Source organism: Drosophila serrata, unplaced genomic scaffold, assembly GCF_035046125.1.
Source record: "Drosophila serrata isolate PLE 108 unplaced genomic scaffold, ASM3504612v1 contig_276, whole genome shotgun sequence".
NCBI lineage: Eukaryota > Metazoa > Arthropoda > Insecta > Diptera > Drosophilidae > Drosophila > Drosophila serrata.
The window spans coordinates 2,255,716-2,268,541 of NW_028257174.1; the positions used below are offsets into that span (position 1 = coordinate 2,255,716).

Consider the following 12,826-nt stretch of genomic DNA (forward strand, 5'->3'; position numbering starts at 1 on the left):
AATTTATAAAATAAAAATGTATATAATTTGGCAACACTGTTTTAATTTTAATGACTTAAATGTACACAGATTTTTTACCTTTACCATTTTTCTCTTATTATGAACTCTGAACTCCAGCTGGATGATTTATATGTGTCTGATTTGTCGGTCTAAAAAGCATTTGCGAAGCGGAAGGAGAGGCGATGTATATATATCGGGGTAAGCAAATATATATAGATATATATATATATATATCAGTTAAGCGGATTTAGCGTGGTTAAGCGGGTTTAAGCCCTTTGCCTCGTTTGCGCGCATGCCGCGTGGCATTGCTAGAAACCAAAGCAAGATGATATTACTCTCCAGTTTAAAATTATATATATATTTTTGTAAGGCATGAACTATTGATAAATTAGGAAAGGATAGAGGACTATGTCCAGGTAGAAAAAGTAAAAAAAAAAACTAAAAACCATTACATAAATTGAGGAAAATATACATTTTAGGCAAAAACAATTGATTATTTAAGAAAAAGATGGTTAGAAATCGGGTAAAATAGTGGAGACGAATGTTGAAAATGTACGAAAGATATAGAATAATGTATAGAAATATATTAGAGAATATATTTAAAAATGTAAGAAAATGCTTTTAATGTGAAAAATAGGGAAAGTACGACATGTTGCAAGGTAGATTCAAAAAAAGATAGTTTGTATAGTTTGAAAAATAAATACAGTCTTTAAAATCAATAATATTTTTAAACAAATAGTAAAACAGGGAAAAATAAATAGATACATAAACCAAATAACAAGATATAACTCCAAGCTTTTCTATTAAAAAATAAATAAAAAGTAACATTTGAAAGTTACAGTAAAGCGAATTAAAAAGTAAATAATATGATAGAAGATAGATTACCAAAATATAGTATTGATTACTTCAAAAAATACTAATGGTTAAATAAAAATAAAAAACGACTTATAATGATAATTTAAGTACAGAAGCAAAGCTCATTTTCAAATAATAATAAATAAATAAGTAAATAACAAATAATAAAATATTACAGGCAATCATGTAAAGAAAAGACAAAGCTTTATCCCAAATAATTTTTTTATATATCTACATAAATTATTAAAAATTCCCCATACTCACCGCACAATAAGGGGAAAGATATTGTTGTCTTCCGGCGCCCGATAATCCCGATAGTAAAGAAGATATGGCGACTTGTTGTTCACGAAAATCGGTGGAACACCACCGCCGGTGTTTGAGATAATAGCCACATCCGCACAATTTCGGAAGGTTTCTACAAATCAAATTATTAGGAGTTAAAATTTATTAATAAATAAATAAAAACTGTATATTTTAATATGACAATATTTTCGACAAAATCAAAATTAAAAAATCTCATAACTAAGCCAAAAAGGCATTAATTTTAATCCGAAAAAACATTTCTATGCTAGTTTTTATTAGGTTAATAAATCTGCATACTCAGTTTAAAATGTAATAGAAATTAATTTTTTTTAATTTTTTGAAAATTTTTAAAGGGGTTACCCTTTTCTTTTTTCTATGAAAAATTTAAATTTTATTGAAATTTTTTATGTCTGCCGGATATAGCTAGAAAGATTCGCCTGTTGATGCTGATCAAGAATATATATGATTTATAGGGTCGGAAATGATTCCTTCACTTTCTCTTAAGCTTCTGACTAAAATTATAATACCAGTGTTTTAATCGATTATAGTTAAAATAATGTGACATTTTTGTCGAAAAATCAGAGTTTAAAAAATTCATAACTTCGTTAAAAATGCATTAATTTTAAATCGGAAAGCGCTCCTTTGCTAGTTTTTATTAGCTTAATAAATCTGTGCACTCAATTAAATTCCTTTAAAAATTCAATTTTTTTTTTAATTTTAAAAATTTTAACGATGAAAAATTTTAAATTTTTTTTTGAAGAAAAATTTTTTTTGCCCGAAATATCTAGATAGATTCGCCTGTTGATGCTGATCAAGAATATATATAATTTATAGGGTCGGAAATGATTCCTTCGCTTAATTTCAAGCTTTTGACTAAAATTATAATACCTTTGCAAGGGTATAAAAATAATATGAAAAGTAAATACTATTTAATGAAATATTAAGTTTTCAAAATTTTTAAAAATATTACCTCTATATTTATCTTGAAATTGAAAATGTGTTCTATAAAGTTGATATCATACCACTATTTTTTGCTGTTTAAATGTTTTACTAATGTTTTGAAATGTTTACAATTTCCTTAAAAGTTTTCCTAATATTTCGCTGCTTAACATTTCTATAAATGTTATACTTATATTCTTAGATTTTTAAAATTTCAACATATATAGAAATATATATATATTTTTTAATAAATTTTTCCCCTCTATATATATAGGATTCCCATCTCTCTCTCACCTGCCTTGCCGCAACCGACGGCCTCGGTGCCATTGGCACAGGTACCCCACATATTGGCCGTGTAATATGTCCACTGAAGGACACACTGTGTGCAGGTGACATAGGGCGGCAGCCGGACTCTATACCTGAAGATATCCTTCTTCTTGGCATCACGTGGAATAAGATATCGATGCTCCCGACTGCCAGATATGGGCAGGGGATATCGATCGAAGCACTCCTGAGTGGCCTCATGCCTGGGATTATTATTCGGACACAAGAACATCTCAAAGCGACCATAATGATTGGCGGTAAGTTCCACCTCCACTTCGATCTCCTGTCCGGCAGTATAATATCTAGAGATAATACCCTTGGCATACTCTCCACCCGCCTCATGGGGACGCGGTGACTTGACATGGTAGGCATCTCCGCAGACACCACAACGTCCACTGTTCTTCTCCCATTGAACCGCATAGCCACCGCAAAAGAGCTCATTGTCATTGTAGTTGACGGGATTGGGGTAACCGAAACGCCACATGGCATTCCTGGCCGGTGGATCCATCAGTCGTCCATGGCCCAAAACTTGGGTAACCATGGCTAACAGCTGGAAAAGATGAGGGATTATTTCAGTTCAGAGATGAGGAGCATCCTCCAGTTTCTTAGACTCACCAGCACACCCACTGGCAGGGCACCCATCCTTGTCGCCTTGTCCATGGTCATCTGTCGCATCCTTGTCCACATGCACCTCCAGATGCCTAGAATGCAAAAACCCACAGGGAATATGATACAGAGTATATAGATTGGGGGAGGGGGACTTTAAATCGAAACGTGTTTTTGGCCTTAACAGTGGTGGTAACACAAATTAAAATTATATTAAATAAATAATAAATAATATCATTTTTATATTTATAAATACATAAACGAAACGTGTTTTTGGCCTTAACAGTGGTGGTAACACAAATTAAAATTATATTAAATAAATAATAAATAAAATCATTTTTATATTTATAAATACATAAGCATAACCTCTCTCTAGTTAACTTCTGGCAGAGATATATTTCAGGGTGTTCTTTCTATAAGAAAAAATCCTATAAGATATATGGACAAAACATCTTCTCAATATCATATTGGTATATAAACATTAAATGTTATTTATTTTGTTTATTATACCACAATATTAATATTTTAATAATAAATTTAATATATTTAAATTGATACATACTATATATTATCAATTTTTCAATAACAATAATATTTTAAAGTTTAATACGGTACATTCAGATTTATTAAAGTTCTATATATCAAAGTTTAGGATAGTTTTTATATGATATACTAAAGAAAATATTGTGTTCAGCATCACAAAATATTTTAATTTTTTAATAACTGAATTTAAATAATATTTGAGGCTCATATTTAAATTGCTATATCTGTATATCAAAGTTTAGGATATTTTTCATATGAAATACCAAAGAAAATATTGTGTTCAGCATCAGAAAATATTTTAATTTATTAATAACTGAATTTAAATAATATTTGAGGCTCATATTTAAATATCTATATCTATATATCAAAGTTTAGGATATTTTTCATATGAAATACCAAAGAAAATATTGTGCTCAACATCATATAAATATTTTAATTTATTAATAATTGAATTTAAACAAATATTTAAGGCTCATATTAAAATATCTATATCTATATATCAAAGTTTAGGATGTTTTTCATATGATATACCAAAGAAAATATTGTGCTCAACATCAAATCAATATTTTAACTTATTATTAATAATTGAAGTTAAAAAATATTTGAGGATCATATTTATTTATTTTTTTTATTTATTTTTTTTTATAATAATAATATATAATTTTTTAACTTAATAAACCACTGTGCTTGGTCACTAGCACTTCATTAATCGCAGCTTGCAAGGACGTCCACCTGATCCGCTTTTCGACTTTATGGCCCTTGGTGATGCCCGTGCCCTTTATAAATAAATTCATGCCCACACACAGCCACACACACGCACAGTACAAAAAAGAAAAAAAATCCCAGACAGACAGTACATTTGCCACTTTTTGTTTAAATTACATTTTTTTTGCCCTGCACTGGTTCCCTTTTCGAGACTTATCTTTTATGTTAAACATGTTTGCTTGCCTGTCAAGGTGTAAAAAAAAAATTGTCAATGGTGCCTTCTTCATATATCTTTTTTTATATATTTTTTTAAGGCTTTTCAATTTCGAACATTATTTTTAATGGCATCATCTAGTTTACGCACATTCCCTGGGGCGAGGGGATTGGTAATGGGAATGGGTTGCATAAACGGGTTTACTTGAACCCGGGACCAGGTCCGGCCCCCAACAAAATACAAAATAAAAAATTAAAAAACAAAACAAAAAAACCAAAAGCTTTGGGCGTGAGCCAGGCAAAAGATTTCTGGGCTAAAAATATATTTATGCAGATGCTCGAGTTCGATTCTCATTAAAAGAAGCCAATGTTCACTGAAGAAAATAAGCAAAAAATTCAGCAAAGAACGATTTTTTATAAATAATATTTATAATAAATAATAATAAATTTCAAGAGGAGTCATCTCAGTTTATAATCATTTTTAGAAGCTTTATTAAGCCTGAATATAAATATTTTAAAGGGATTTTTGTTTATGTAAAATATTTAGAAAATATTTACGTTTATTAAGAAGAGACACCTGAGTTTACAGTAAATTTTACAAGCTTTATTTTAATTTATATTATTAATTTTTAAACTTAAACTTAAAGAAGTGAATCGAAAGAACTTTTCTGAATTAAGTTCTAGCTTAAGAAGCCAAAATATGGTTTTAAACAAATAATATTCCTTATAACAAACCCTGCTTTCAAAGTTTGAAAATTCCATTTTTTTTTATTTCCTATTACTTCTCTCCTTTTCTTCCAGTGTACCTTTATTTATTCGCATTTTGATTACAGCAGCATTCTAGCCGCAAGTCTCCCTATTTCCAGCCATCTTTCGATATGGCTTAAACGCAAATTGATTTGTCCATCGGTCTGAAGACCAAAACAAGAAAAAAGCACAAGCCATCGAATCTGTATGGAATCCCAATAAAATTTTAGTAAATATTTTCTTTTTGTTTTTGTTGTTTTTAGCCTTTGGCCATTGACACTGGCAGGCAGTAAATTTTGTTATTTAATGTGAGTAGCAATTATAATTTTACAGGGTGTTTTTTTTTTTTTTTTTTTGGCATAAGGAAACTGCTCGTAAATGTGATTTTATAACTCATAAATTTATTATTAATAATATCATTTGCATTTGTCAACAAAATGTAAACAATGTACGGCAAAAAATCAACAGAACTTGAAAATTAAAGTCTTGGAGAAAGTGAAGAAAGATGAATTGGTTCTTTAAGTTTTATATTATTTTTTACTATTTTATATTTTGTAGTATTTCTTTACCGTATTCTAGGTATATTAATTCAGTATTTTTATATGCTATTTTTTGGCTAAATCGAAGTTTTTCAAATCTCTAAACTAAGCCAAAAATGCATTAAATTTAATTCGGAAAGCAGTTCTTTGCTAGTTTTTAACAGGTTAATAAATCTACATACTCAATTTAGTGTTTAAAAAGATTCACATTTTTAACCCCTTTTCACATTGGTAACCCCTTAAAAATTTTTGAAAATTTTTTTTTTTGTCTAAGATGGCTAAATCGATTCCCCTGTAGATGCTGATCAGGAATATATATGGTTTATGGGGTCGGAAATGACTCCTTCATTGCATTTCAAGCTTCTAAGGGAAGGTTAAATACCTTTTTGTATTAAATTCCCTACATAATTCCTGAGATCAAGGGTTAAGTTTATAGACAACCTTTTTAATTACCACCCCTTTTTTTTTGCCTTTTCCACCGCCGATGTAATTAGGCATAAGTGCTTGATTTTTAATTGGAGCGATGAAATCAATAAGTCTGCCAGGTGGAAAATGCTTGGCGTTAAATGAGCGTACGACATGACGACACACACAAAAACAGGAAAAAGGAAAAAAGAAAAACCCAAAGAAAAAAAGACGATTAATCGTCTGCCAAATATGCCAGAGATATATATATATATGTATATAGCCAAAGGATGTAAGTAAAGAGCCGTCCTTGCCAATAAACGTTTATCATAATTGTCAGGCTCGAACGCTGATGGCCAAATTAAAATGTACGAAATTTTCAGGTTCAGGTTCCCCTTGTCTGGGGCGACGATAAATTGAAAACCATGGCAGAAATTAAGTTGTAAATTAAGCAAATTGCATGGCACCAAAAAATACAATTAAAAAAAGAAGAAGGACCACCTCTGGTTTATTTACATTACGCAATCGTATGCAGTTCAGGTACAAGAAAAATTAAATACAAGAATGAAGTGTAAATGCAATGGAGTGAAGTATATACTATATACTATACATATATACTATATATATTTTTTATATATTTTATATATATTTTATGTATATTTTATATGTATATATATCACCTTATGTAATTAAAGAGGGGATTGACAGAGGCTTGTGTCAAAAGTCAGTTAAAGAAAAGGAAACTCGTCTTAAAAACTGTTTAAAATGAAGGGTCATCTCAGACTTGATCTTTGTTAAATCTTTATATATACATACATATGTATATATCTTACTTGATTTAAGTTCAAGTTGTAATCAAGTTGTCAGTTGGTCAGTAAATTCATTAATCTTTAACATCTGTCAGGAGGCAGTGAAAGGGTATTTTTTTATATGTCCTGGGACTTGATTAAGCTAAGTTTCTTTTATACAAGAAAATTAATTCAGTAAACTAGGTAAATAAATAAAATACTAAATAAATAAAAAACTAGAAAATATAAAAATAAAGCCAAAAGTCCTTTAAAATTTAATTACATTAAATAAACCTTTTTAATGCCACTTCAAAAACATAAAATAAACATTAATAATTCCCTCACATAATCAGCCAACACAATCATATTTAATTATTTCTTCCGTGATGAGTACTTTGATTTTTAAAAAGGTGCCCAACACTTATATGGCGCCAGACATGGCTTAGGGAATAAAAAATAGTTAAAAAATACTCACAAAAAAAATGAGTAATCAATTTATAAAAAAAAACCCACACACACACATACTCCGAAAAGAAGAGCTCTCGATGAATGGGCGACATATATAAATCAGAAATAATGATATTGATACGCATAATAATAATCACCATCATCATCAGCAGCGACATTATAATAATTTTTGTACAAGTCACGATTCTGTAAGCACGGCATGACAAATCGATCTTTATTTACCTTTATTTTTTGTCAGTTTTGTTCTTTGTCTTATTTATTTATTTATTATTTAAAGCCCCTTTTGGAGGTCGCCACGAAAATATTCAACTGATTTGCAAATTGGCACTGTCGAATGTAAATCGGTTTAAATATTTCTATTTCGATACCCGGACTCTTCCATTTCTCCATCTTAATTGCTTTCAAAAAACAAAAAAAATAACATCACTAATTGGTTTGTTGGGGGAGCGGTGAGCTTTTTGGAATTGGCACAAAGAAATAAATCTAATTTGTATACGAAATTTGTTTACATCGAGGGTTTTGTTCTGCTAATGGCCAATAGTCGATAGTCTGATAGCTCCACTTTGCAAGTTTACCAATAAATTAAACATAAATTAGTTCGATTTTGGACACACTTGTAAGTGTCTGTCAACTGGGAGGGCCGAAACAAGCCTAAACAGTGAAAGAAATTGGGGATTTCTTTTGGGATTTAAATATAAATTAATAAGTAATTTGATTTTAAATAAAAAAATTGCATAATATAACATAATTAGGTTCTTATAAGTGTTGAATGTTAATAAAACCTTTAATTAAGCATGATGAATTGCTCTTGAATATTTCAGCAACATTTTCTAGGGTAGATTTAATATCAAATTATTGATAGGAGTATGATGATCAGCACTTATTTATATACTAGAAAACCTTATCAGAATGTTTTGGTATTTTTCATTAATAAAAGTTAAATTTAACATAACGAAATGCTCATGGAAATTATAGCATAATTTTGTATCTATGTAAAATTATTGCTAGCAATATGTTGAGCTACATTAATATGCAAGAACAACCTAGCAACATGTTGAGCAGTAGATGTTGCTAAAGTTGCAACTTATAAATCAGAAGTAACAAGGTTTTTTTTTTTAGAAATAACTTGACTAAATTCAACTTTAATCTCTATTTTTGATTAACCTTCAAAAACTTCCTTGATTTCCGTTTTTGCTTCCATTACTCATATGAAACCCCTTTTAATTTTATCAATCTCTTTCTTAATTCTTATTTTTTGTGTATAACTTTTCATTGGATTTATTGGGTGTTCAATTCAATTGAAAATTTCACAAATTCCAATCACGTTGCCAAACACGCAGAGCATCAAACATGCGTAAATTTTATAATCAAGAGAAGGCTTCGATTGATCGCCAATCGGTTCGAATCGTATCGAATCAATGCTATATGTGCCACACAATTTCAAGGCAAGAAAAATGTGTCATTGTGTCAATTGTAAACCGCAAATGAATCAAGGTAAAAATACAAAATACCAAAAAAAAAAAGGAAAGACAAAACAATTGGTCTAATTAATCGTCTTAGAATTGAGGTTTCTCAATAGAAATAATAATGCTGAAAATATCCAGTTTGATTTCCGTTCCCGAAATTCTTAATTCTTTTGTTTAAGCCGAGAATTTATGGCCCGAACGGTGTTGAAGTGACAGCCGTGAGAATCGGAACCCGTTAACTGCAAGGATGCAACCACTTTTGGTATTTAAAAATATAAAAAAAAGAATAAAAATAAAGGTAAAGTAAGTGTTAATCGAAAGCGAAACTGAAACAGAAACTGAACTGAAGTTGGGGGTCAGTAAACGATTTAAAATCGCCACGGCGAAGGTCAGTTTTTTTTAAAGAAGGGCTCTACGGATCAGCTGATCAGCACTGAGAGAAATTTGATTAAATTGATCACAATTAGAATTAGTATTAGTTGATAAATTAAATATAATAAATATACAAAAAGGAGTAAGTTTGACAATTATTAGGTTTATTGTTTTAAAGTGAATGGAAAGTCTACTAAGAAGGTTTTTCGGGTTTCTGAGTATAAAAAATAAATTATTAAATATTAGTTTAACGAAATTTTTATATGACAATTTTTTCGTCACATCAAATTTTAAAAATCGCATAACTACGCCAAAAATGTATTAATTTTAATTCGGGAAGCTGTTCTATGCTAGTTTTTAGTAGTTTAATAAATCTGCATACTCAATTTAAAATTCTAAAAAATTGAAATTTTTGCCTTTCCTTTCCTTTTTTTGATAAAAAAAATTTAAAATTTATGAAAAATTTTCTTTTCTGCAGAATATGGCTAGAAAGATTCGCCTGTTGAAGCTGATCAAAAATATATATGCTTTATGGGGTCGGAAATGATTTCTTCGCTTAGTTTTAAGCTTCTAACTAAGCTATAATTAAATATTAAATAAAAATACAAATACATTTTTATAGAGTTTTATACTTTAAAATTTCTTTTCTTTACTTCAATAGAAAACTATCATTTTATATTTGTATTTTTGTTATTTTTAATTAGCCTACATAGGCCCCCATTAAATTATTTAATAGAATTCATCACTTAAAAACAAAATGCAATAACCTTCACTTTCGTAGAAAGTTGTCTTGCGCAATCGTTAATAAAACAAAAAGTAAATAATGTTTAAACTTTTGCTTTCCACAACATTCCAAGGGCCCAAAAATGGAGAACCCTCAACGTGATGTAAATATTATCTATGTTTATTTTTGTTTTTTTTTTTTTAGGGTTTAATTTCTGTGTAAGTGAGTAATTTTATTATGATTTTTTTGTGGGTCTTTTGTTTGGTTTTCTTTCGATTTTTTTGGAGCTTACTCAGCTCATTGAAATGCACAAATGCCTGTTGCATGGGGCACATAAAAAAGTCCCCATCCAACCTCTTTTTTTTGTTCATAGCGGGTTCTATTAACTGCACATCGTTGACACCCTCTCCCCCTGCCCCCTTTTGGTATTCAGTTAGTGTTAGCTCCCCCCTCGTCACTCCTTCTCTGACTTTCCTCAGGTATTCCGATCAGGTATTTCATCCATTTTTACGAAAAGAAGGGGCTCGGGTTTGAGGGGGGTCCTCTCTCCTGAGAGAGTTTTCGGGGGATTTGAGGCTAATTCGATTATTCGAATGAGTGACAAAAGGAGAGTTCTCGTTGAGAAATATAAATTCCAGGTGGAACAGGTGCAATTTCTTCAAATATTTTGTTTTGCTGCTGTTTCACAGTGTCGCTGAACTGTTCATATTTCTTTAAATATACTTTCAGTTTATTTTTAATATTAGTTCGGTATTTAAAGTATTTTTCAAAGGATTTTAATTGATTTTTTGCATACATTTTGATTGTTTTTCATTCATATTTTTTAAAAAGTTTTTTTTTCTAACTCAAAGCAATACCATTACTTATTAACTTAAATTATAAAAGGTCTTTAATTTTATTCAAATTAAATTGAAAACAAGTGCAAAGATTTTCTTTAATATATATTTTGCTGCACTTTGTTTTATAAAATTCATTTGTTTCATAATTTGCTATATTTTAATTTTTTAAGGAACAATTTATAATAAATGGTTTTAAAAATGAAAGCTTTTTCAGATTAATTAAATAAAAGTTCCTAATAAATATATCCTTATACTTTCTTTTTATATAAAATACTATATACTTTTTATGCCTTATTTATATTTGTATCTTAATTTTCTTTAAGCACAAAGTCTTCATTATTTATTATCTGCAAATTTCTTTAATTTTTGTTCATTTCTTTTAATTTTTTACAAATTCCTCTTCTTTTTTTCACAACCTCCTCTTTAATTTGTACAAATTCCTTTTCTTTTCTTTTTAAATAAATTTTTTCATCTCCTTTTTTTCGATTTTAATTGAATTTTTTTCAACTTATATTGTGAACAATTAACATAACAGCGAATCACTTAAAAAATAGTTTTCACTTAATTTTTCTCTGACCATAAACTTGAACTCTCGAGTGAATTAACTTGAATTACCTGAATATTTGTGCGTAATTTACGCTTGTTTTGGATCCACCAGTAAATAGTTGACACTTAAAATTGTTTAACACACGCAGGGTTTATTTATGCTGTTTTTATTTATTATACTTTTTTTATTCACAAAACAAAATACGGAAAAAAATACGTTTCTTTGATCTTGAAATTTAAATTGGAAAAATGTTGCAAGTTCAGTACGAATTTCTGCAAAGCCGGCTTGCAAGTGCGACCGGTGTGTGTGTGCGGTGTGTGTGCGAGGGCGTGTGTGTGTGGCGCGTGCGTTGCGTCTGCGCAGCGGCAACGTTCTGAGTTCGTTTGCCGCTGGCCGCTCGCATTTCAACGACTTTTGTATGGAAAGGTAAGCAGCGACGCCGACTGAGGCAGCGACTGCGACAGCGCAAAAAAAATCCAACATATATACACACACGCGTATATATACATACATATATGGCCACATATATAAACAAACATATATACGCTTCCGAGTCCCGTCTTTATTTTTATTTTAATATTGGCCACGCAGCCACTGCGCAGCCAGCGTTGCGCATGCGCAATGCGTCGAGAAACAGTGGGTCAAAGCGGGAAAATTCCCCATTAAAATAATATCATAGTGGTTGAAAAAATAAAAGAAATAATAGCTATAATTTGTATTAACTTTTTAATTATGCAAATAATAGTATAATATCAATATCGATTTATAAATATTTGTATATTGTATTTATTTGAAAAGAGGTTAATATTACATTTAGTTAAATTTAAAATTTAAATTTATATGCAATGGGTATGGTATTAATTATATCGATAACGTATAAAAATAAATAGAAAGTTTTAGCCATCTATTTATTTTAATTTTTATATCCTTGCAAAATTTAAATTGAGTATGCACATTTATAATCCTAATAAAAACTAAAACTAAACTATAGTAACTTTCCAAATTAAAATTAAAATATTTTTGGCCAAGTTATGACATTTTAAAAATTTGAATTTGTCAAAAAAAGTGTCATTTAAAGATATTGATAAATATTGATTAAACGAATGTGAATATTTTAAATTTAATAAGTGCAAACTGCAAGAGTATATATTTTTATATACATATATATTATATATTTATATATATATTTTATATATTTATATATATGTACATAAGTATATACCTTGTTTATATTTTTAGTAAAACTTCCACTGTGTGACGTTCTTGATTCTAGTTCTAGTTTCTAGTTGCTCGACTCGTCTTTTCACTAAACTAAGGACTAAAGCTGACAATGTTGCTTTTGGTGTGGTTTCAACTGTCTTTGTGGCAAGCCAAGGAAGCTGTAAAAAAGCCACATGAAACCTTAAGTTATTATATATCTTAATTTTTTTTCCAATCACACTG

The 12,826-nt window shown here is 29.4% G+C and overlaps 1 protein-coding gene across 1 annotated transcript; it reads right to left on the minus strand.

Moving 5' to 3' along the window:
- Positions 1-1,115: 1,115 nt before the first annotated feature.
- On the minus strand, positions 1,116-11,768 carry LOC110180423 (uncharacterized). Its single transcript, XM_020948094.2, has 4 exons — positions 11,452-11,768; positions 3,037-3,122; positions 2,392-2,971; positions 1,116-1,270 (listed from the first exon to the last, which is right to left on the minus strand). The coding sequence occupies exons 2-4, from the start codon at positions 3,106-3,108 to the stop codon at positions 1,116-1,118; spliced, it is 807 nt and encodes a 268-aa protein (XP_020803753.2). The 5' UTR covers positions 3,109-3,122; positions 11,452-11,768.
- Between the last annotated feature and the right edge of the window lie 1,058 nt (positions 11,769-12,826).

Excerpts from the sequence above, each read along its gene's own strand:
- LOC110180423 (XM_020948094.2), bottom strand. The coding sequence starts at position 3,108 with ATGTGGACAAGGATGCGACAGATGACCATGGACAAGGCGACAAGGATG. Across the intron at positions 2,972-3,036 it reads CCCTGCCAGTGGGTGTGCTG|CTGTTAGCCATGGTTACCCA; the intron begins GTGAGTCTAAGA and ends CATCTTTTCCAG. Across the intron at positions 1,271-2,391 it reads CGTCGGTTGCGGCAAGGCAG|AAACCTTCCGAAATTGTGCG; the intron begins GTGAGAGAGAGA and ends TTTGATTTGTAG.